The following is a 24223-nucleotide window of genomic DNA, read 5'->3' on the forward strand; positions in this document are numbered from 1 at the left end:
GAGCAGGCCATAGGCCAGACGATGTCATCATCAGTTGGAAAGATGCTGGTGCGGAACCGAGCCCAAGGCAAGCACTTTATAATCGTACAGGCTGTCAGATGTGACGAGAGCTTTTTTCTCTCTTTCCTTTTCGTCCAGTCGTATTTACCAGTCTCCATTCTTGAGATTAAGCGACCAGAAATATTTGCATTACGGAAATGGTCCAATACGTCAGAGATGCGTGGGAGCTGGTGGCTAGGGCTAAGCCTAGTGTCGAAGCAGCTGTCCTATCGTGATGGCCTTCGTTGGAAACTCTGATGAGGTGCCAGGTGAATTGCGCACAAGTCGAGCGAGTAGTTACTGTTTCACCCAACACGTCACATGGCGGACTTTCTTCTCTTCGGCCATGTTTGGATCAGCTCACCTAAAAAGGCGGATCATATCCTCGTAATAGATTTCAACACTCGTTCGGGGCTTCGCGGCGAGATTACAGTGCTTACTCCGCACGCTCCTTCGGTCGCTGGCGGCGTAGATTACCAACAGCTCATGTCGAAAGAGGTCCCATGAAGGTAGCGTTGTTTCGTGGTTCAAGAACCATGTCCGAGCGGAATCATCGGCTGGCTGGCTGGCTGGCTGGCTGGCTGGCTGGCTGGCTGGCTGGCTGGCTGGCTGGCTGGCTGGCTGGCTGGCTGGCTGGCTGGCTGGCTGGCTGGCTGGCTGGCTGGCTGGCTGGCTGGCTGGCTGGCTGGCTGGCTGGCTGGCTGGCTGGCTGGCTGGCTGGCTGGCTGGCTGGCTGGCTGGCTGGCTGGCTGGCTGGCTGGCTGGCTGGCTGGCTGGCTGGCTGGCTGGCTGGCTGGCTGGCTGGCTGGCTGGCTGGCTGGCTGGCTGGCTGGCTGGCTGGCTGGCTGGCTGGCTGGCTGGCTGGCTGGCTGGCTGGCTGGCTGGCTGGCTGGCTGGCTGGCTGGCTGGCTGGCTGGCTGGCTGGCTGGCTGGCTGGCTGGCTGGCTGGCTGGCTGGCTGGCTGGCTGGCTGGCTGGCTGGCTGGCTGGCTGGCTGGCTGGCTGGCTGGCTGGCTGGCTGGCTGGCTGGCTGGCTGGCTGGCTGGCTGGCTGGCTGGCTGGCTGGCTGGCTGGCTGGCTGGCTGGCTGGCTGGCTGGCTGGCTGGCTGGCTGGCTGGCTGGCTGGCTGGCTGGCTGGCTGGCTGGCTGGCTGGCTGGCTGGCTGGCTGGCTGGCTGGCTGGCTGGCTGGCTGGCTGGCTGGCTGGCTGGCTGGCTGGCTGGCTGGCTGGCTGGCTGGCTGGCTGGCTGGCTGGCTGGCTGGCTGGCTGGCTGGCTGGCTGGCTGGCTGGCTGGCTGGCTGGCTGGCTGGCTGGCTGGCTGGCTGGCTGGCTGGCTGGCTGGCTGGCTGGCTGGCTGGCTGGCTGGCTGGCTGGCTGGCTGGCTGGCTGGCTGGCTGGCTGGCTGGCTGGCTGGCTGGCTGGCTGGCTGGCTGGCTGGCTGGCTGGCTGGCTGGCTGGCTGGCTGGCTGGCTGGCTGGCTGGCTGGCTGGCTGGCTGGCTGGCTGGCTGGCTGGCTGGCTGGCTGGCTGGCTGGCTGGCTGGCTGGCTGGCTGGCTGGCTGGCTGGCTGGCTGGCTGGCTGGCTGGCTGGCTGGCTGGCTGGCTGGCTGGCTGGCTGGCTGGCTGGCTGGCTGGCTGGCTGGCTGGCTGGCTGGCTGGCTGGCTGGCTGGCTGGCTGGCTGGCTGGCTGGCTGGCTGGCTGGCTGGCTGGCTGGCTGGCTGGCTGGCTGGCTGGCTGGCTGGCTGGCTGGCTGGCTGGCTGGCTGGCTGGCTGGCTGGCTGGCTGGCTGGCTGGCTGGCTGGCTGGCTGGCTGGCTGGCTGGCTGGCTGGCTGGCTGGCTGGCTGGCTGGCTGGCTGGCTGGCTGGCTGGCTGGCTGGCTGGCTGGCTGGCTGGCTGGCTGGCTGGCTGGCTGGCTGGCTGGCTGGCTGGCTGGCTGGCTGGCTGGCTGGCTGGCTGGCTGGCTGGCTGGCTGGCTGGCTGGCTGGCTGGCTGGCTGGCTGGCTGGCTGGCTGGCTGGCTGGCTGGCTGGCTGGCTGGCTGGCTGGCTGGCTGGCTGGCTGGCTGGCTGGCTGGCTGGCTGGCTGGCTGGCTGGCTGGCTGGCTGGCTGGCTGGCTGGCTGGCTGGCTGGCTGGCTGGCTGGCTGGCTGGCTGGCTGGCTGGCTGGCTGGCTGGCAGGCAGGCAGGCAGGCAGGCAGGCAGGCAGGCAGGCAGGCAGGCAGGCAGGCAGGCAGGCAGGCAGGCAGGCAGGCAGGCAGGCAGGCAGGCAGGCAGGCAGGCAGGCAGGCAGGCAGGCAGGCAGGCAGGCAGGCAGGCAGGCAGGCAGGCAGGCAGGCAGGCAGGCAGGCAGGCAGGCAGGCAGGCAGGCAGGCAGGCAGGCAGGCAGGCAGGCAGGCAGGCAGGCAGGCAGGCAGGCAGGCAGGCAGGCAGGCAGGCAGGCAGGCAGGCAGGCAGGCAGGCAGGCAGGCAGGCAGGCAGGCAGGCAGGCAGGCAGGCAGGCAGGCAGGCAGGCGGGCGGGCGGGCGGGCGGGCGGGCGGGCGGGCGGGCGGGCGGGCGGGCGGGCGGGCGGGCGGGCGGGCGGGCGGGCGGGCGGGCGGGCGGGCGGGCGGGCGGGCGGGCGGGCGGGCAGGCTTGAAAATCAATATGTTGAAGACTAAGGTAATGTTCAACAGCCTCGGGAAGGAACAGCAGTTTACATTAGGTAGCGAAATACTGGAAGTAGTAGGCGAATATGTCTACTTAGGACAGGTAGTAACCGCAGATCCGGGCCACGAAAAGGAAATAACAAGACGAATACGATTGGGATGGAGCGCATTTGGCAAGCACTCGCAGATTATTACTAGCAGCTTACCGGTATCGCTCTAGAGGAAAGTATACAACAGTTGCATCTTGCCTGTACTCACCTATGGGGCTGAAACGTGCAGGCTAACCAAGAAAATTCTACTTAAGTTGAGGACAACCAAGAGGGCTATGGAACGCAAAATGGTAGGGGTAACATTAAGAGATAGGAAGTGTGCATAAAAGTTTGGATAAGATTTAGGAACTCTGTGTAAGCTTTTGCGGAAGACATTAACTTGAAATATTTCTTATAGACCAGCATTGCGACAGGTGCGGATGAAAGAAGGAAACAGAAGACTATAGCTCTGACTCGCTGCTGAAGTTTATTCACTGTAAGCATGACCGATTCTTGGGTCAGTGCTCGTTCCGTGTTTCCTTCTTTCGTCCATATCTGTCACACTGTTTCACCGCTAATGCGTCGCCAACTCTCCCGTCTAGCCATAGCATTGACATGAAGTCGGTTAAACTGTAGGATTGCACATATGTCCATTCCAGTCAACGGCACGGTAATGCTTCTAGTGCCTTTGAAGCTCAAAGAAAGTTTGAGGTGACCTTTCTCTCACGCCACCCCTTTTATAAAGAAAGAAAGAAATGAGCAGCCAAACAAACATAGCTCAGAGTTGTGCGCGTGCGCTTCTGAGCAGTCTCAGCTTCTTTCTCGGAAAACTTAAGAATTGTTTAATGGCCTTAGGGCCTGCCAAGAAAGTTCACAAGTTAGAGGATTATCTCAGACAACGAGTAAGATGTGAGAGGTGGCTCTCTCCCGTGTATACCTCGGGGATCAGGAACAAGTTGTTGAGAAAGTGCGGGCAGCAGCGACAGCCAATAGAATCCTGGACAAGAGACACAACCGACATCATCCCTCTACCAAATTGGTAAACAATTTCGCCACCAACTCATTGTACGGTATACAGCGCCGGAATCGAAGCATGCTCCAGCAGCAGCAAAGCTTCCTAGAAAAAGGATAGTTTCATACTTGAAACGAAGACAACGCAAATTTGGACAACCACAGAAAAGAGGACACGATACTCTTCTGTGGTAGTCCTTATTTGCGCTGTCTTTGTTCCAAGTATGAAGCACCATATAGTCCAGCACCATGTCTTATTGAAGGATAATGTTGCTTGCGCAGCGCGCGCGCGCGCACACACACACACACACACACACATATACTGAGGAGGGTACTCTTGTTTGTTTGCAGGATACCTGCGTCGCTGTGAGGTAATTATCGCAGGGAAACAACTGTAGTGCAACGTGGCGTTAAATGTTTGGAATGATACACAGCAATGGATATAAAATGTGTGGACATCAAGTTCAAGCCAGACTATAATATGAACTATCGTGGGTAATACACACTTGAAATAAAAAGAGAACAATTGATCGCCCTGATAAATATAGCCAGGAAAATAGGTAGATATAACTGCGGGCTGTTTGCCAGCGTATGTAGTGAAACGTGACGATTCGCTGGCGAGGTGCTTTATTTAGGTCGCATACTAAGGGTCCACAATGTCCGCACAAGGCACAGAGTGCAACGCGAAAGTGACTTCCTCGCCTGTGTGGAGTTTTGTTTAATTTGTTTTGTATGTGTGGCCTGGGTATGCAGCATTCCTTATCATTTCACTTGCCTCCTTCAAAGCATTTTCCAGGAGAGGCCTCTAGCACACCTGCGTGACAACTGCCATGGATTAAAGACTGTCATATGCGCGGTTACTTCTAGGTTTCAACTGTTACGTCGGAAAGCAGAAATGTGGAGGTCACTAATAAGGCTAATTATGCAAAACAAAACATAAACGCGCTGAACGATGTTTCCCATGCGTGTATATGGATGCGAGGCATATCTGTTTTCATTACCAAACTATTAGTACAGTGGTTATGGAACTCTACTACTGTGCTCAACGATACGGGATCAAATCCCGGCTGCGGCGGCCGCTTTTCGATGGAGACGAAGGGCGAGGTGCCCGTGTGCTGTGCGTTGTCAGTGCACCCCACGTGGTCGATATTTTCGGAGCCCTTCACTACGGCGTCTCTCATAGCCTAAGTGGCTTTGAAACGTAAACCCGATAAAACAAACAAATCTATTTCCAGAAACGCATTGCATGTTTTGTATTCATGACCATAGGTGAGCTTTTCTTATTCATGAAATGCACCATAAGACATCTACGAATACGGGGTGTCCCAGCTAGATGTAACCAAGGTTTTAAAAAGTGCGGTGGACCACAGCCCATTGTTCAGAGCTGTTCAGAGTCACTTATGCTAATCTGCAGTATATTTTCATTCACCTAAAATAATTAATTAGTAAATACTAGGTAGCTAATTTGTTGATATCGCATTGACAGAAAAAGCATCAATACAAAAGTTGTAGATCTCGAGAAATGGCCAGCTCCGTAGTTTCCATCACTCTACGACTTACGCCGCCCTATTGATTGGCTTTCAAAAAATGCTGCCATGTGACCAGCTCTTAAGTTAAATCATTCTGCAAAGTGCGTAGAACGAGCTTCGTCGTAGAGAGCGCAGCCTAGAAAAGCGGACTTTGTTATCTCGGATGCGTCTCGAGGCTTTAAAGTGACGGTGCAGTTACGAGGAGGCTTTTTCTTTTTCTTTTTTTTTTTATTGTGCCAGACGTCGTTTTTGGCTGGTAAAAAAAAAAAAAAAAACTCTACGTAAACGCCAGTTTGATGGAAACAACATAGCTAGTCGTTTTTCGAGATCTACAGCTTTGGTATTGATACGTTTTCTCTCAAGCCAATAATAAAAGTAGCTAATTAGTCTTTACTCAATAATTATCTTTAGCGTACGAAAATGATACTGCAGATTAGCATAGGTGACTCTGAACAGTTTTAAAGTGACTTGACTGAGATATGGGTCACTGGGGTGTTATATATATATATATATATATATATATATATATATATATATATATATATATATATATATATATATATTGAAATGTGGATTTAATAGATGGTTTGAAGGTCTAGCGCTGGCAGTAAATCGGGCACAGCAGGATCGGATACCAGCCGCAGGGCACAGCTTCAGCGCGAGAGAGATGGGCGCCGGAGCCCAGCGATGGTGATGGCGATGCCGCAGCGTTTTCAGTTCTTTGTCTTCTTTACATTTCCCCCGCGTGAAGAAGTCGCCATCCTGGCGACTCAGGGGGAAGAGACGACCAGAGGGTTGTAATATGGCTTGAGGCGGCTAACGTGGACAACCTCGCGGCCGCGACGGCGGTGGTCGGAAGAAGGGGTGACTGGCTCGATGACGTAGTTCACAGGGGATGTGCGTTCCAAGACGCGATAAGGTCCATGGTAATTGGTGTCTAGTTTGTTGGTGGCAGGAACGCATAGCCAAACGAAGCTGTCGGCCAGGAACGTGGGAGCAGGGGTATCGGTATCATGCTGATCTTTGCGATAGCCTTGAGTGTTGCAGGTAAACGTGCAAGCTAGCTGACGACATTCCTCGGCCTTCTGTGCAATATCTGACAAAGCACTGTACTCAGAGGCATCTGGATGGTATGACAAAATTGTGTCCAGAGTACAAGATGGTTCACGGCCATATAAGAGAAAGAAAGGCGAAAACCCAGTTGTTGCTTGGGTGGCAGTGTTGTACGCGAACGTTACGAATGGCAGTACCTGGTCCCAGTTGGAGCTTCCCGATTCAGATGTAACATACATTGCGAGCATGTCCCCAAGCGTACGGTTGAAGCGCTCCGTGAGGCCGTTTGTTTGTGGGTGGTGCGCAGTTGTAGCCCGATGTATCGATTTACAAGACGACAGGAGCTCTTGAACTACTTCGGAAAGAAAGACACGACCTCTATCACTGAGTAGCTCGCGAGGGGCGCCGTGTCGAAGAATGAAGTGGTGGAGAAGAAGATGGGCTACCTCTCGGGCTATCGCCGCGGGAAGTGCAGCAGTCTCGGCGTAACGGGTTAGATGATCGACGGCGACGATCACCCATCGATTACCAGCGGCACTGCATGGTAGCGGACCATAAAGGTCGATTCCCACGCGATCAAACGGGCGAGCTGGACACAGTAAAGGCTGGAGAGGGCCAGCGGGGTGGCGAAAAGTCTTGCGTTGTTGACAGGCGGTACAAGAGCGAATGTAGCGCCGTACGAAATTGTACATTCCCCGCCAGTAGTACCTCTGACGAATTCGATCATAGGTTTTCAGCACGCCGGCATGAGCGCTTTGCGGGTCAGTGTGATGGTGGGCACAAACCTCGGAGCGTAGGTGGCGCGGAATGACAAGAAGCCACGTTCTGCCGTCTGAGTTGTAGTTCCTTCGGTAGAGAAGGCCGTCCCGAATGGTGAAATGGGAGGCCTGTCGGCGGAGTGCCCGAGGATGCGTAGCCGCGGAAGTAGTGCCAAGGATATCTAGCAGGTTAGAGACCCAAGGATCTTGTCATTGCTCGAAAGGCATATCCTCAATGGTGAGTGCTGACAAGGATGCTTGAGGAGGGGACGATGAGTTAGGCGAGTGCACCGGTGACCGAGAAAGAGCGTCGGCGTCAGAGTGCTTGCGGCGAGAGCGGTACACTACACGGATGTCGTATTCCTGAAGCCTGAGAGCCCAGCGCCCGAGTCGGCCAGACGGATCCTTGAGAGACGCGAGCCAGCAGAGAGCGTGATGATCTGTAACTACCTCGAAGGAGTGGCCGTATAAGTAAGGGCGGAACTTCGTTATAGCCCACACGATTGCTAAGCACTCATTTTCGGTAACGGAGTAGTTGGACTCGGCTTTGGTAAGAACACGGCTTGCGTAGGCGACAACGTATTCGGAGAAGCCAGGCTTGCGCTGGGCGAGGACGGCGCCGAGGCCGACACCACTGGCATTGGTGTGAAGTTCTGTAGGTGCAGTAGAGTCGTAATGGCGAAGGATTGGCGGTGACGTCAGAACATTGCGCAGTGTCGCGAATGCATCATCGCAGGCTGGCGACCAAGAGGAGAGGTTAGGGGTGCCTTTCAAGAGCTGTGTAAGGGGGGCTATTATGGTTGCGAAATTGCGAATAAAACGACGAAAGTACGAGGAGAGGCCCACGAAGCTTCGCAGTTGTTTCAAAGTGGTCGGTTTCGGAAAGTCAGCAATGGCGCGGAGCTTCTCAGGATCAGGCAGAAGTCCATCTTTGCACACAACATGTCCGAGTATTGTGAGCTGGCGGGCACCGAAGCGGCACTTTTTGAGGTTCAGTTGAAGACCGGCGCGGGTTAGGCAGGTGAAGACCTGGCGAAGTCGAGTCAGGTTAGTCGGGAAGTCGGTTGAAAAGACGACGATATCATCGAGGTAGCATAAACAGATGTTCCATTTTAGGCCGCGCAGTACAGTGTCCGTCATTCTTTCAAATGTGGCTGGGGCGTTACAGAGTCCGAATGGCATAACATTAAATTCGTATAGTCCGTCTGGAGTAATAAAGGCGGTCTTAGCGCGATGCTCCTCTGCCATGGGCACCTGCCAATATCCAGAGCGCAAATCGAGTGAGGAAAAGAATTCTGCGCCTTGCAAGCAGTCTAGGGCATCGTCGATTCATGGGAGGGGATACACATCACGACGAGTAATTTTGTTGAGGCGGCGATAATCAACACAAACTCTTATGGAGCCATCCTTCTTTTTAACTAGGACCACAGGAGAAGACCATGGGCTACAGGATTCTCTAATTACTCCGCGTTGCAGCATGTCATCGACTTGTTGGGCAATAACACGGCTCTCAGTCGGGGACACACGATATGGCCGCTGATGGAGAGGTGGATGAGCGCCAGTGTCGATGAGGTGGGAAACGGTCGTCGTGCGACCCAAGGAAGACTGCGGGATGTCGAAGGAGGAGCGGAATTGGCGTAGAAGATCAAGAAGTTGCTCGCGGTGGCGCGGCTCTAGAGCGCTGTCTACAGAATGGTCAAAAAGGTCCTGTTGTAGCGGATCGGAAGCCACACGAGTTGGGGTCAAGGCGTCAACTTGGCAAACAGGGAACGACTCATCATCAAAGGCGAACAGAAGGTCCACGGGCTCGATGCGGCCAAGGCACTCCCCTTCGATCAACATAGCGGGAGACGCAAGAGGATTGGCTACCAGGAGTGTGCTGGCGCCGTTGTTCATGTCAAGGACGGCAAACGGCGGCGGTAAGTGGCGGCGGCGGCAGACAACGTTAGAGGGCACAAAGAGGACTGTCGCGGCGGTAGTAAAAGAGACAGTGAGGGGAACCAGAACAGCGCTAACGGGTGGGATAGTTGTGTCATGAGCTACGAGGAGTTTGGCCGCAAAACGAGGACGCGGCTCGTGGAGCAGGGCATCAGACGGTGCATCACTCGATTCAATGAGCTCTACTTGAGGACTGGCGCAGTCAATGATAGCATGATGCTTGGACAGGAAATCCCAGCCGAGAATGACGTCATGAGAACATGTGGGGAGGATGACGAATTCGATGATGTACAAGGCTGCAGCAATGACGACGCGAGCAGTGCAGACAGCTGTCGGCTGTATACTGTGAGCGGATGCGGTACGAAGCGATAGTCCCTCGAGGGGCGTAGTCACTTTTCGGAGGGAGCGGCAGAGTTTTTGGCTGATAACTGATACAGCGGCACCGGTGTCGACGAGCGCAAGAGTATAAACACCTTCAACGATGACAGCAGTAACATTCGCGGGATTAAGACGAGGACTGAAATTCTGTCGAATACGCAGTTCGTGCCTCGCGAACTGCGGCGGTTAGTTTTCCGGCTGAGTAGCGGGTCGTCGGCGCATTGGCGAAATGGAGCGGCGACGTGGTGATGGCGAACGACGAGGCAGGAAGTCCGGAGGATCGGGGGATGCTGTTGGAGGACCTGATGGAACGGGGAACTGGGGGGCCAAACAAGGTGGCGCAGGCCGTGCAGCAAAGGCCATATTTATTCGGCGCCGGCAGTAGCGTGTAGTGTGTCCAGGGATGCCGCAGTGGTAGCAAATAGGCCTGTTGTCTGCAGTGCGCCATGGAGATGGTGTCTGACGCAAGTGGGGAGCAAAAGCTGTTGGTGCGGACCGCATCGGGGGCGCAACATAGGCATATGTTGGCTCAGGCGGTGAACTTGAAGTGACTTCGGCATACGTGCGACGCAATACTTGAGGAGAAGCCGGTGCGAATGCTGGAGCGTTGCTCAGTGGCGCAACGCCGGACGATGACATTGTGGGCGTGGGGTTCGACATTGAGGATGCGACCGGAGCTGATTGAGGAACAGGATTAGGGACGACTTCAGACACATGCTGCTGGATTGCACGGCGAAGCTCCGGAACAAGGCCAGTTGGTGTCGACTCCTTAATGTATGGCTGCAGAGACAGCTGCCGCGCGACCTCCTGCCGTACAAAAGCCTTGATGTCTTCAGAGAGGCTAGATGACTCCCTCTCCGCGGCAAGTTCAGCAAGTGATGCTTGAGACTGGCGAATCAAAACACGCTCCTTGCGGAGTTCGTCGTAGCTTTGACAGAGGTCGTATATTTCTTTGACCGTAGTGGGGCCTTTGGCGACGAGCATGTTGAAAGCACCGTCATTAAATCCTGTGAGGACATGACGTATTTTAACGGCCTCGGTCATGGTCGGGTCAACGCGGCGACACAAATCAACAATGTCCTCAATGTAACTGGTGAACGATTCACCGGGCAGCTGTAGTCGCGATCGAAGACGCTGTTCCGCGCGGAGTTTTCGGACGGTGGGGCGGCCAAAGACATCAGAAAATTTGGTCTTGAAATGCGCCCAGGTGGTAAAGTCGGACTCGTGGTTCCGAAACCACAGATTAGCGACGTCGCTCAAGTAAAAGATGACATTATTAAGCTTACGATTGTCGTCCAAGTTATTGTGGCGACTGACCCGCTCGTAAGTGGACAGCCAATCGCCGACGTCGTCATCGCTGCTTCCACTGAAGGTAGCGGGGTCCCGTTGGCGAAGGGAACCTGTGCAGGTGACTGGCGGATGTAGGTGCGAAGAAGTAGGCTCCGTCACTGGGGTAGTCAACGTTCTGCTTCGAAGTTCCAGGGCGAGATGGGTACAGGGAACCTCAGCTTGACCTCCACCAAGTGAAATGTGGATTTAATAGATAGTTTGAAGGTCTAGCGCTGGCAGTAAATCGGGCACAGCATGATCGGATACCAGCCGCAGGGCACAGCTTCAGCGCGAGAGAGATGGGCGCCGGAGCCCAGCGATGGTGATGGCGATGCCGCAGCGTTTTCAGTTCTTTGTCTTCTTTACAATATATATATATAAACTTGAAGTAGGTGACACACGGTGAAAAAACAACACTTTAATCCAACGTGTCGGCCGGGGTCCGGCCTTTGTCAAGGAATGTCTACACTGTCTACATTCCTTGACAAAGACGGACCCCGGCCGAAACGACGGATTAAAGTGTTTTTTCACCGTGTGTCACCTACTTCAAGTTTATGACCTACCGGACCCATTCGAGCTTCAACCCCCTCCCTATATATATATATATATATATATATATATATATATATATATATATATATATATATATATATAAAGTGCGTCGGTAAACCGCTATACGATTCTGCCACACTCTTGAATTGGCAGACAGAAAGTCGCAAGTCGTGTTCAAAAATAGACTAGAATCTAAAGTGCTTCCAGTTCGGCCTGGTCACTAGAAGAGCTAGGCGGACGTTAAACCAGCAATCACCAAATCAATCGAGCGCTGCTCACACGAAGGCGCCACATTGGCGTTTCTGATGTCGCCAACAAACCGGATATTTCCATCTACATTTCGAAGCTGTTTCGGGCTTATGCGCTGCAAGCGAAACGTGCGCAACAGCTGCGTTCACGAACGTCTGAACCACCTTCTATTTTGTTTTTGTTCCCCTTCCTTTTAATCTGATATATGATTTGGGATTTAGTAGCCTAGACGTTGTCGACAGCCATCTATGGGCTGCGTCAATACCACCTAGCTCAGGTTTTGATTTCCAAAGCAGCCAGCGGTACTGGACCAAATTTGTTTGCTCTAGGAAATTGAAGGTGAAATGGAGGTGTATTAAACCTCAGCGCGACTTACAGCACGAACACAGTTTACCCTAAGCCATTAGAGCCATCTGCCGAGTGCAGTACACCAATGAAGAAGTGCAAACTTGTGCGACAACACATTTTATTTCAGGAACAAAGGAAATAAATTTGCCAGCCGGCGAGCAAAAATGCTAGTAAGACCGCAAGGTGCTTCCTATTCTCGGCTTTTGCCGTGAGGAATACTGCACCTGGCACGAGGCATTTCTCGCGCGTCAAGTGCTATATCCATGCATTTAATTCCTTGGTCTAGATGCGGTACGGTACGGTATACACCTTTATTGAGATGCCGGAAAACGACGGTTTAATGCGCCGTGACGCTGGTCTAGCGTCGACCCGGGGTTATGCCCTACTCTGCATTATCTCATTTTGGCCCGTTCGTAGTGAGCACATCTGCATTTGTGCCAGGTAGCCTTGATGCAGGCTTCAACTTCTTGCTCTATTGTGCTGCACGCCTATAGTTCTTCCCCCCAACAAAACCACTGTTTTCATCGGCAGGTTCATTCATCAATGGAGTAAAACGTTTTCTATTTCGTCAACGTTCTTTTACTGACAGGGCCAACGTATTTAATCAAAAATCGCCTGTGTCAGTAAGCAGGATCATATATGGCGCATTACAAATCATTATCCGTACAAGGCAAGCACGATACCGCCACGTTAGCCTCACGGGTTTAAAAGAATCTGCAAGCGTGGGACACAGCAGTATGCAGTAGCCTAGCTGAAAAATGAGGTTCCACTTGGTTGCGTGTATTCAAAATGTCTCCGTTAGCGTTAGCCTTAGTGGTTACCGTTCCGAATAACATACCAGGTTTGCGTGCTGTGACAGCGAGAGTTTATTCTTCGCTTACTGTGCGCAGGTAACATCCGTCTTCCGCGATAAAATAGTAATAAATGTTCCGAAGAGCTGCTTAAACTTCTTGCACTCAGTGACGCCCATGATGTTTCTTGTATTTTGATATATGATCGAGAACAGATTCCGATGAGAAAAAATATCACCAAGATAGAGCGTCACAACATTTTGATTAATTGGAATTTCATCAGGTGAAAAGAAAAGTTACGAGTGTGCATTAATAGTGAGTCACGCTGTCCCTAAAACAGCTTGTAGGCACCGCATTCGGCAATTGCGCGGAAGAAAAAGAAAACATTTGTGGCCAGTAAAGATTACGTATCTGCTTAGCAATTTTAAATGGCATATTCCAAGGGTTTTTTTTTAACACAGACCGGGGAGGAAGAAGAATCTAAATGTAAAAATTGCGGACAAAAAGGCACTCTAAATCATATAATATGGCAATGCGCCGATTCCCCAGGCGCCGGCATTAACATTGATAGTAGAGAAGCCTGGGAGGTTTGGCTGCGGAGCGGAGATCCCACCGTTCAGCGGCACGCGACCCGCCTGGCGGCTGAGGCCGTGAAGAGTGCTTGTAACCTCACCTGACCTCAGCCTGCGGGGCCCTCCTGACCCGCTACCCGGCCTGCGTGCCGGGGGCGGGAGATGAAGGGCTCCTTTTCGGTGGAAATAAAGTTTTCATTCATTCATTCATTCCAAATTAAGCCACGTAAAACATACCTAGAAGGCAAAACTTTGACTATGCAAAAGGCATGCCCGCCGGGGTGGTGGTAAGACGCCCGACTACTGTGCCGGAGTACCCAGGTTCGAACCCGACCTCGGCGGCTGCGTTTCGATGGAGGCGAAACAAAGAGGCGTCTGTGTGCTGTGCGATGTCAGCGCACGTTAAAGATCCCCAGGTGGTCGAAATTACTCCGTAGCCCTCCACTACGGCTCCCCTTTCCACTGTAATTCCCACCTTCCTCCCTTCCCTTACGGCGCTGTTCAGGTGTCCACAGCAACAAGTGTGACAGATACTGCGCCTTTCCCTTCCTGTGAACCAATTAAAAAAAAAAAAGACGCATGTATCTCCTATATTTAGACAAATTCCGCTGCAACTGACACATAAACGAGGAAAGAGCTTCACCAAAAATGCATCAAAATATGAGTGCATACATTCTTATTCGCTTAATCTTTTGTGAGTCGAATGCTGAATTCATTGCACATAAAGCAATATAAGAGATGAGTCACTTCGCACTAAAAGGTGCCGAACTAATAATCGTGATCAAGATCATCTGCCGAACTTCACGGTAAAGTGGAAAAGGGTTTTGACTCGACACCGAGAAATTTCATTACACTTTCTCTCGATGTTTGTACATCTTTAGGTCGAATTGTATATTGTGTGTAAACGATCACTAGGTATTAGACATTTGGATATGTGATTGCTTACCTTCCCTCACGATGTTATATACGAGCAATTGATAATAGCACAATTTTTCAATGTCTGAAACAGGAGAGCTGTTATATGACGACTGGGCTGCAGAGGAAAAAAATAATCCGGAAGTATTCGGTAAGTGCGCAACTCCGTTACTAGACCAAATTCGGTAGGTGATTTCAGGTATACCTGAGAAAGGACACAGCAGCAGCTTCTCAGAACAATACTAAAAAAACGACGCTAAGGAAGCGCTTTCAACCGCAGGACCTAATACCAACGTAACACGCTGGCTTCATACAATATCTTTTGCATCGAGGATATGAATCAAGTTTGCGTCGGTAATAAAATTCAGGCACCATGTTCTCACGAGGTTGGCGCACAATGGTTCGCTCGCATGCTTACCGCTTTTGGACTGATCGGCATCGAATGATGTTCGTAGCCTTCAGGATCAGGTTCTTAAAACTGCCGTTCCAATAAGAAAATTCTGAGTGACCCTTCAACCATCTCGGCCTCACTCCTCCTATGAGCGCAAACTCTCAATGTATAAGTAAGAAAGGGATGCTGGTTAAATACAGCAGTGATAGCACAACCGCTGAACGCAGGCTTCAGGTTCGAGGAAAGCTAGAAAACATAAATTTGTACTTGGTGCTAAAGGTGTACGCACGGCCCGGTATCAATAAGCTGGACCCGGTCCTACTCGTCATCACTTCTGCCCGGATCCGACCACGGCCCGCTACCAATTTCTAATGACCGGTCATACTCGTTGCACATTCGACCTGCCCCGTGCTGGTATGATTACTTTCACACAAAAGTTTGCTCTAAAAAAACTAAAGAGGAAAACAACGAGCGGAAACCAAACGCTTGCAGAGCAGCTGAAGTTGCACGAAGCAAAATGTGCAACCGCGGGTTTGTACCACCGACGCATGTCCACTCAAGCTAAGCACGACCGAAAAACATCTGGCTTTAAAAGGAGCCCTGCATTCAGTTGTTTCCAATTGCTCGTCAGGCGACGCCATGGGCGGGAAATTTCTAAAAAAAGACAGCGGATTTATTTCAAGCGTTACGTAGTCGCCTTAAGCACGCCATGAACGCATTATTGCGGACTAAGAGTTTGATTCAACTATCCGGTAAGAGAAGCAGTCGGAAAAGACGCATAGGTGTTTTGAGTATTTAATTATTTGGCGACGTGAGTTGGAGCAGGAGTGAGAAATATCAAAACACATATCTTTAAATAAGGATAGAGCTCTGCTTCGAGCACGGCTGGTAGTTTTATAAAGTCCGAACTCTATTCAGAGCCAAAGAGGGGCACTCAAACTAAGGAACAATCTTGCCTGTTTTTTTTATTAATAATTCATCCTTTTCGGGCATCAAAATATGATTTGACTCCGCCTAGAAGGACTTTGTGACATACCAAACACTGAAAAAACATGCATGCTTTGATGATGGAACCATCGGAAGCGGACATATATAGATGTAATCCGCCTCTGACTGGAATTAAAGTCTGGGGCACGCTTATCTACGCAACGAACTCGGTCTGCAGTATGTGGAGGACGCAGCGGAAATACTCTTAAATATGTACTAATCAACCCGTCAGCATTTAAAGAAGTAGAGGCCATCGCTATCATACTGGTGATGCCGATTTCCTCGCTGTAAACAAAATGATCTTTCAGTGAACTGAGAATGCTGAAGAGACTCGGAGTAGGATGACAGAGGAACTGTTGAGCAGTATGACTATAGCACATGGCCATCAAGGTGCTATAGATAATATCAACTTGAATGAACTGATTGAAAAAAGTTTTCAGTGGCCACAGCCGTATTTGGTTTTCGGCACCCGCGTGAAAAGTAACAAATTATGCAGAAGTAATGCAAGGCCTTATGCAACGTCTGCTTGACTGGGTGAATTCCTATTGGTTTGGTGTTATTCCCAGCCCTTCTGATTTAAAGAAGATATTAAGCTAACAAAGCAGTTTTTGTTTGATACATTAGTGATATTTTTTATTTACTTCTTCGAATGACTGGGTATGTATATAGATGTTCGCAACCTACATTTTAGGCTGTAATAAAGTTGACGATGACAACGCTGTGAGTCCAATATTCTATTCTTTTTAAACTGTCCCGCATACAGGGAAACTGTTGCATCATCACGTAATGAAAGGAAGCGTATTAAAAGAATTGAAATCGGTCAACACCGTTAACTCTATTTTTATCGCGCATTATTTCAAAAAAAAAAAAAAAACTAATATACAGCAAATATTCAATATGGATGCCACAAGCGAGATACACGAGTAAATCCATAAAATTTGCTTTTGTTTGCGCCGGTGTTGTGTACGCTATAGAGTGATGGGTTGCCAGTGTCAGTGGATCTCTGTTCACAAGCACTCGCGAAAGGTATCTTCAATAGTTTTCCTCTTACGAGAATGTCTTCCAAGAAAATTGCTGCTACATTATCGTCTAGTTTCTTTGCGGAAGTTCGGAAGATCGGGCAGTCTGATCTGATTAAGCAGCGGCTACAGTGAAGGTTTTCTCTTGTTTGTTTTTTATTACTTCAAAAGGACACGTACCTGGCCACGCTAAAGAATGTGTCAGCTTTGATCACGAACGAACCCATGGGTGTTTGCTTCATCGAAGACCTGAACGTGCCGTACACCACGATGGAGCACGTATCGTCCTCGGCGCAATGGGACTATGCAACTAACATCACAGAGTACAACGAAAACAACACGGTAAGCTTCGACCAAATATGATTTTTTTTTTTACTACACGTCGCGCCTCAAAGTTTGAAGCTGGCATTTTTGCGCAATAACAATCTGAGAACCTGATAACAATCACCGAGCAACGGAGAGGCATAACACCCTTAAAAAATTCAGTTCACTTCACTAACACCTTAGGCACGTCGTGTCGGGGCCCGAACTATGTTGAATCAGGGAGAGTGGGATGCTTGAGAATAAGGCGTGTTCCAAGGAGCAATGCGTCCTTTTCTCAAAACGTAAGCCGTTGTCTTGCGTCACTGGAGTAGGGCGGCTAAAGAGCAGAGGAAATGATTTCCTAACATTTGAGAGAAAAAAAAAAAAACAAGTTCGGCCTATTTTTTACCGTTAATATTTTGCCCAGTGAATTACATAAATGCATTCTTGCCCCACTAAAGCTACTTCTTTGTTAATTTCTTAAGAACCAGTTTGCCTGTAATGCTCCTATTTGTTTTTATCCAACGTCTTTTCAGTGCGCTCTTTTTCTATTGTCCAATCACTGTCACTTATGCGGTGCGAGAAAACAAAGCATCACTGCCATTCACATGATGCAGTCTATCAAGCGTACTCAACGCACCTCTTTCTTTGCTATTTGTACTTTTTTTTTTTTCAGAATAAAGTAACCAACGAGAAAGCCACGCTTGAGCGCGAGTTCGGTTTGACAGCAAAACACTTCGACTGGAAGAATTTCAAGAACGCATCTCTGACTCAGTTGTTCAGGCACGTCGCTACAATCGGCCTGGCTGCGCTTCCAGACGACAAATTGGAGAACGTTAGTAACTCTTTTTACCTTCGGCACTCTTAGTTAACTGCGCGTGGCTTAATTGCAGTGGAAGTGAATTCTATGAATTTTAGCTGTGCGTTCACTTCTTTTATCCATCGGCTGTATCCAGGCGATCAGTCTAAGCTCCAAGATGGCTGCTATATATGGGTCGACGAAAGTGACTGTCGGAAAAGAAAAGGATCTTAGCCTGGAGCCCGGTAAGGAAATTGGCTAGATACTTGCGGTTATTCGCAGCCGGCGATCTGGAGCAAGTTTCATTGATCCACGTAACTAGATAGCTATTTCAATGGGCGATTTGAATACAGATTTTGAAATATTGCGGACTAGTGCAAAATAGACAAAGGACAGAAGAAAGAGATGACATGATCCTTTGTCTCTTTTGCGCTAGTCCACAATATGAGCTGCTTGCAACTTGCTCAATATATAGTGTACTGTAAAATACTGAATAGTGATTGGATCGAGACGGCACACTCCCCAAAATTACGAGACATCTTGCCCCGTCCTGAGTGAGAAGAGGGCTTTGGATCGCCATTTGGAATTCGCCATTGCACAGTACTTACTTCGATGTACAATAAACTAAAAAAATCAACAAATACTGAATGTTTTGCGTGATACATGTGCGGCTTTTTGTAATTACGTTAACGTACGCTTTCCAGCGTGTACGGAAGAATTTGCAGCGTATAATTTGACAAAGAAATTCATTGCATGTTGTGCGTCTTCCCTCAAACTGAACCTCTAGAGGTGCTCCCGGTGGCTTTCGAAAAAGAAAAAAACAGAAACAATGTGATTGTATAAACGTCAGCTATGAAACGCAGGGTAGGGGCAAGTGTCACCATGCCCGTTTCATACTTTGTTATTCTAACCAAACCGACCAACACAAGAGCAATAACTAGAAAATATATATTCGAGAAGGAAAGTAAATTCTGTTCACCACCGCGCAACCGCAATTTGAAATTTGGCGTTGTGTACTGCAAGGGTAAACCGTCACCTTTCAGTGGGAACGACAGCTGTTTCAGCAATGAAGCAATGAACTTTTGTTAAGAAACATTTTCACGTTCTTTTGGTGTGTGTGTGTGTGTCTGTGTGTATGTGTGTGTGTGTGTGTGTGTGTGTGTGTGTGTGTGTGTGTGTGTGTGTGTGTGTGTGTGTGTGTGTGTGTGTGTGTGTGTGTGTGTGTGTGTGTGTGTGTGTGTGTGTGTGTGTGTGTGTGTGTGTGTGTGTGTGCTTGTGCGTGCTTGCATTTCTGTGTAAACGCAGTGGCACTTCTTTTAGAAATGCTGACGTTTTACCTTTTCGGTGCACTTTTATCACGCTGTATTTCTTCTGTATTTGGTGCTGCTACCAGTGCTGGACTAAATATTTGCCTTAAAACCTTCCATGAATCTCCCAAGTGTAGCCATAAAGCTTCATTATGTCATACTTATATATAAGGCATGAAAACGTTTACCTGGTTTTCGCACCATTCTTTTCGCATTGACCTCGTTCGCATGATGAAAGAAGTTGGCGACTACTATAAACTGCGTGAAGTCTGGTTGGCGTGGCACAACGCCGTCGGTCCTGCTGTCAAGGAGTTCTTCATCCCCTACGTGACGTTATCCAATGAAGCAGCCTCATATGGTTAGTATAACAGTATAGCTTCCGGCGCTTCTAAGTAGCGTTTACAGATACTTATAAGGAGATTGCCATTTTAGACTGTATTGTCAGCACAGTAACAAAAATTAACAACTGTTTAGGGGAAAGAACAGCCACTGAATTCATAACCAGTGAAATTTTGCCATTTCCTTCAAGGACTAGCAGTGTTACTATAACTGTAAGTTAAAATACGGACTGTAACTCGTCCACATTCTAAGGCAGACACTTCACATCAAATGAATTATACTTTGGCAGAGTAGAACTGGCTCATTACCCTAAAATGAAGCACACTTCAATCCGGCTACGTTATTTACCGGCGGGGTTTCTATGCTACTGAATTCTGACTTTAACTACCACTTCCAATACGTCTGCCTCGGAAATCATCGCCAGCTTCATCTCGACATCACGCTCATGAACGGATTATCTTTAAGCAAAGTGGATTGTTGGGCGAGATGGTTGGACATTATGTTAAAACAGCGCTAGAAACACGGACAAATAGGAAGACAAACACAGCGCAATGTGTGTTTTTCTTCCTATCTGTCCATGTTTCTAGCGCTGTTTAACATAAGGATTATCTGGTTAGACTGTGACTCCCCACTGCTCGAACACTTACTTCCCGGAAACAAAGCTTATAGGCCGGATCCAAATATGGACAGTGTTTGTCACATCCCTTTGACTCACCCATGATAGATGCGCACAAGGGGTATTAAATGTTTAATTCCGGAAAGCTGCGGAATAATCCCTAAGTAATTCACCTATTAAGCGATATGATACCAATTTTAAGAAATTTTGAAGCGATAGGAACTGTAGGTTTATCGATGCTGTGGTGCAAGAAAAGTTCTTAAACACGATTATTTGAGTCATGTATTCGTACACGCGATAGGCGAGGACACTTTTTTTTTCTTTCAACTTACCGCACACAAACTGGCATTGGCTGCTCTGTGTTCATTCATTTCTTTTTTCTCTGCACTTGAACTAAAGGTTACGACAACCTCAAGGATGCCTGGCTCAGTGACTACGAAACTGACAACATAACAGAAATCGTAGATAGGCTGTGGGAGGAGCTGTCCCCTCTGTACAAGAAACTGCACGCTTTTGTCCGGAAGCAGCTGAGAGAGATATATCCAGGCCGCTTGCTCGAGGATGGCACCATACCAGCCCATATCTTAGGTGCGTGCGGTCATGTCATTACCGTTTTTATTTCTGATACAGCGCATGCGTGCTACCAGCGTACTTGGAAGTGTTGCAAAATCATGTCTACTTCATAGGGCTGAAATTAGCGCAGAAAAGCACATAAAAGGAGTGAGCGAGGGATAATGTTCATTAGGTAAAATACTTTTTTCTCTACAAAATAAATTCACAAAAAGACAACGAGATTAATATGACATATGGTGTTAGCGTTTGTTTTGTGGAGCACGCTACGAGAGTTTATATTATCGTCTACGTAAAAAAAAAAAGAAAGTCTACAGCAGAAACTGCAATAGAGTAAAACGAATGCCTGAAGTAGCGCCATTTTTGTTTTATGTTCATTCTTGCATATCATACTTTTATACAATAAGTTCATTTCGCTTTTGTTTTTATACGTTTATCTTTCATTTCTCGGAGCGCTCTCCTGTGCCGCTACGCTATAAAAGCAGAATTAAAGGTAAGTTCGCCGGAGGTCGACATGAGTTGGCTCGCTGGGGACATTACAGGATGGGGGTCCCGGCGTGGATATAATTTTTACTTTTTAATGAGTCCATGAGAACACACTCTGATGACACGTTCTGTACACAGCTATTGGTGACAGGTGCTGCACACGGCACTGATGGGCCAAGAAGGCTTTCGCCTTAAAACTGCGAAAGCGGCTCGCGACGTCGAATCGAGGCCGCCGCGAGACGGTATTTAGGCGTCACTTTAATTTTTTATGCCACACTAGACGCGTGGCCATTTTATCTTATGTTTATTTTTTTCATATCGTATTTTTATTTATAATTTCATTTCACTTTTATTTTGTACGTCTTTCTTTTCGTTTCCCTAACGTCCTCCGCTGTCGCTCCGCTATACGCAGAATTAGGTGTTCTAATATATACAGCAATCACGGGGAAAGGAAGAAGTGACAGAAGAAGGAATGGAAAGAGTGAGCAGAAAAGAAAAAGTCTAAGTTAAGAGGTTCGAGTGTAAGACACCCCAGACCACAAGAACAGCGCCCCATGAAGATCATACGACTAATGCTTTACCTTCAACGCACACTGCTAGTGGGAAAAGCCTACAGTGCTGCATTCATTTCATATCGCTGCCTTTTTCTCAAATGTACACTGGAAATGAACCGGCATATACCTCTTCCATCAGCATGAAGTATATAATTTAGCATGATGGGGCTTTCTCGAGGAATCACAGAGTGATGCAAATTTTGTCAATGCACAATGTTAAACATTTGCTGCCGCCGTTCATGAGTTGTTTGTTGCAGTCTACCACTTTCGTTTCAAAATGCGTTTGTAAACAATATCTAATTCCCGTAACTTATCGAAGAGGTTGACCACAAACTTGCGATGATTTCATCTGCTTCTATGTCATGGATTATCGCATCCAAAATGTATAGTCGCTACACGTACCTTTCGTTCAATTGAGTTGTTCTAAGACACAGGATGTCAATAAAGGAAGCATTGCATTATTTTTGTTTAAATATTCGTAAAAATAAACCTAAAATTTATAGCTTTTTTTCTCCTGCACCGCAGTTCAAGACTATTTGGGCTCGCCTTCTTTCGCCAACAAGGTTGATCTCTCAGCAAGCACAGTCCTGGCTTCAGTTATCGTCGTCTTGCTCTGCCAAATGTTTATGATGCACTGGAAAGTGCCTGTCCGGACCTGCTGCTGCGGCAGTGCCCACGGAAACTGGTGTCGTTGCCATCCGCAAGATTGGTGGCACTGAGAGTGTTTTCCACCGAGTTCAGTTTTACTTACTACGCTCATTTTCGCGCCCAAGTTGAAGTTTTGTATAGAAAGAGCAAACTGTTGATAGTGCAACCTTTGCATCGAAACGCGGCCTGTTACATTATTAACCGCTTAACTATGGAAAGGATGCGATGATGGCAACGGCAAACATGCCGCGTCCTCTAGACCTTCCGCTCGACCCATAAATTCAAGCCCTATATCATTCATAAACCATATCCAAAGTATGGTTTGTTTAAGATAGCTTTAAAATAATCCATAGAGTAGATCTTACACTGAGTGAGACGGCATATTTTAAGACCTTACGTTTCAGTATTCGAGGAAGTGTTATCGTGCCAATTCCATGCCCTACTTAATTGTGCAATTAGCGGAAGGTATCGGATGATCGACTTGGGCTGTAGCACTCTAGCTATTCAAAACTTGAACTTTGTGTTTGAGAGCCTGAGCTCCTTAATTAAGCGATCTATGCAACTAGGTTGTTTCTACCCTTAATATAATCTAACGCTTATCCTATGTGTTTGTCAGACACTGATTCAGTAGTACTATTCATTATCAATATAAACAGCGCGAACACGAAGACAAGGGACAAGAAACAAGAAGGCCACAGTACATGCGCTGACTCACAACTAAGCCTAAGCCGTTTACTCCTTAAAAGAACGCACCGACTGAAATCCCTGCCCAGCATGGGTGAGAGGAAGAGGAAGGTTGCAGTGGTACCATATGTGCACAGGATTTCGCATGGCCTCAAAAATGTAGGCAAGAGGTATAATGTGGACGTCGCACTGACCGCCCCGCTCAAGATGAAGAGGATCTGCCCGGCTGTTCAAAGGGAAAGAGAAGAGAAGAAGCAAGAATGTCGGGTGAAACATAGAAACCCATATGTTGGATGCAAGACAGGTGTTGTGTATAGGCGTCCACACTCTTGTGGAGCCAGTTATATAGGACAAACCAGACGGTGTATTAATAAGAGACTACAGGAACACCGGAACAACTTGGAAAGTGGAAACGACAAAACGTTTCTGGTATCACATAGCCAGTCATGTGAAATAATGAAGAAGGAGAAGAAGAAGTGCACTCCTAAGTTTGACAGTGTTAAGATTTTATATCGCAACAAAGAGAAGATAACGAGAGAGATAGTGGAATCGTATTTTATTTCAACGGACAATAAGTGTGTCAGCAAGACTTCTCTTGCTCTTTCAAGCAAAGAGGTGTCTTTTTTAAATGATTTTTTAAAGTATTTTTTTTTATGCAGCAGGTGAACCCAGGGGTTGTTTCAAGTGACTGTTTCGTTTTCTTCATGTTTGTTTTTCTGGGCCTTGGAGTAAACGGCTTAGGCTTAGTTGTGAGTCAGCGCATGTACTGTGGCTTTCTTGTTTCTTGTCCCTTGTCTTCGTGTTCGCGCTGTTTATATTGATAATGAATAAGTACCAACTCGCCCAACAAAGCATCTTGGTAAGCAGTAGTACTAGTCATTTCACCTGTGCCAACGTAAATGTATGTAATATTGTAATATCTGGGGACCATTACAGTGACATGTTTATTGGGGCGCATGAATGCTGTGAACGTTTCAAGAACGAATTCTTGCGGCGTGTTTTAATTGGCGATACAGCGCAGCTATCAAATTCATAGGGAAGCAAGATATTCGTTGCGGTTCATTGAGAACGTTTAATCTGAGTCCAAAATCGTCCATTGGAACACTATACCGTCGCTCTCGCGGAGTAACAAAAGATGCTCCGCATCACATTTTTGAACCGTTGAGTTGGTTTTGCAAAATATATCGAGTACGTATTACTGCATACCAGATGGTTCGAGTAATTCTCCATCGAAAGTTTGTGAACATGGTGGTTAAATCAAATGCATGTTCAAAACATGTAGTGAAAATAAGTTATTCAGTTCTGTGCATTCCAGGAACGGTTAATGGATAAGTTTGTTGTTGTAGCTAGGTTGGGTGTTCTACACATCATTACGAGCCCTTATT

At 48.5% G+C, this 24223-nt stretch overlaps 2 protein-coding genes across 2 annotated transcripts in view; one reads left to right on the top strand and one right to left on the bottom strand.

Moving 5' to 3' along the window:
- Positions 1-21122, top strand: part of LOC146177672 (angiotensin-converting enzyme-like) — a 35989-nt gene extending 14867 nt beyond the window's left edge. The window contains exons 2-7 of the mRNA XM_084581614.1: positions 16704-16874; positions 17512-17670; positions 17792-17877; positions 19157-19299; positions 20296-20484; positions 21091-21122. Coding sequence (XP_084437740.1) covers positions 16704-16874; positions 17512-17670; positions 17792-17877; positions 19157-19299; positions 20296-20484; positions 21091-21122 — 780 coding nt within the window. The remainder of the gene's footprint in view (positions 1-16703; positions 16875-17511; positions 17671-17791; positions 17878-19156; positions 19300-20295; positions 20485-21090) is intronic.
- The window catches only part of LOC146177673 (uncharacterized), a 126661-nt gene continuing 116672 nt past the window's right edge, over positions 14235-24223 (bottom strand). Inside the window, exon 5 of the transcript XR_014701062.1 lies at positions 14235-14253. The gene's annotated coding sequence lies outside the window, so the exon portion shown is untranslated. The remainder of the gene's footprint in view (positions 14254-24223) is intronic.

This window comes from Amblyomma maculatum, chromosome 10 (assembly GCF_055883805.1).
Source record: "Amblyomma maculatum isolate TAMU_Amacu chromosome 10, ASM5588380v1, whole genome shotgun sequence".
In the NCBI taxonomy this organism is placed as follows: domain Eukaryota; kingdom Metazoa; phylum Arthropoda; class Arachnida; order Ixodida; family Ixodidae; genus Amblyomma; species Amblyomma maculatum.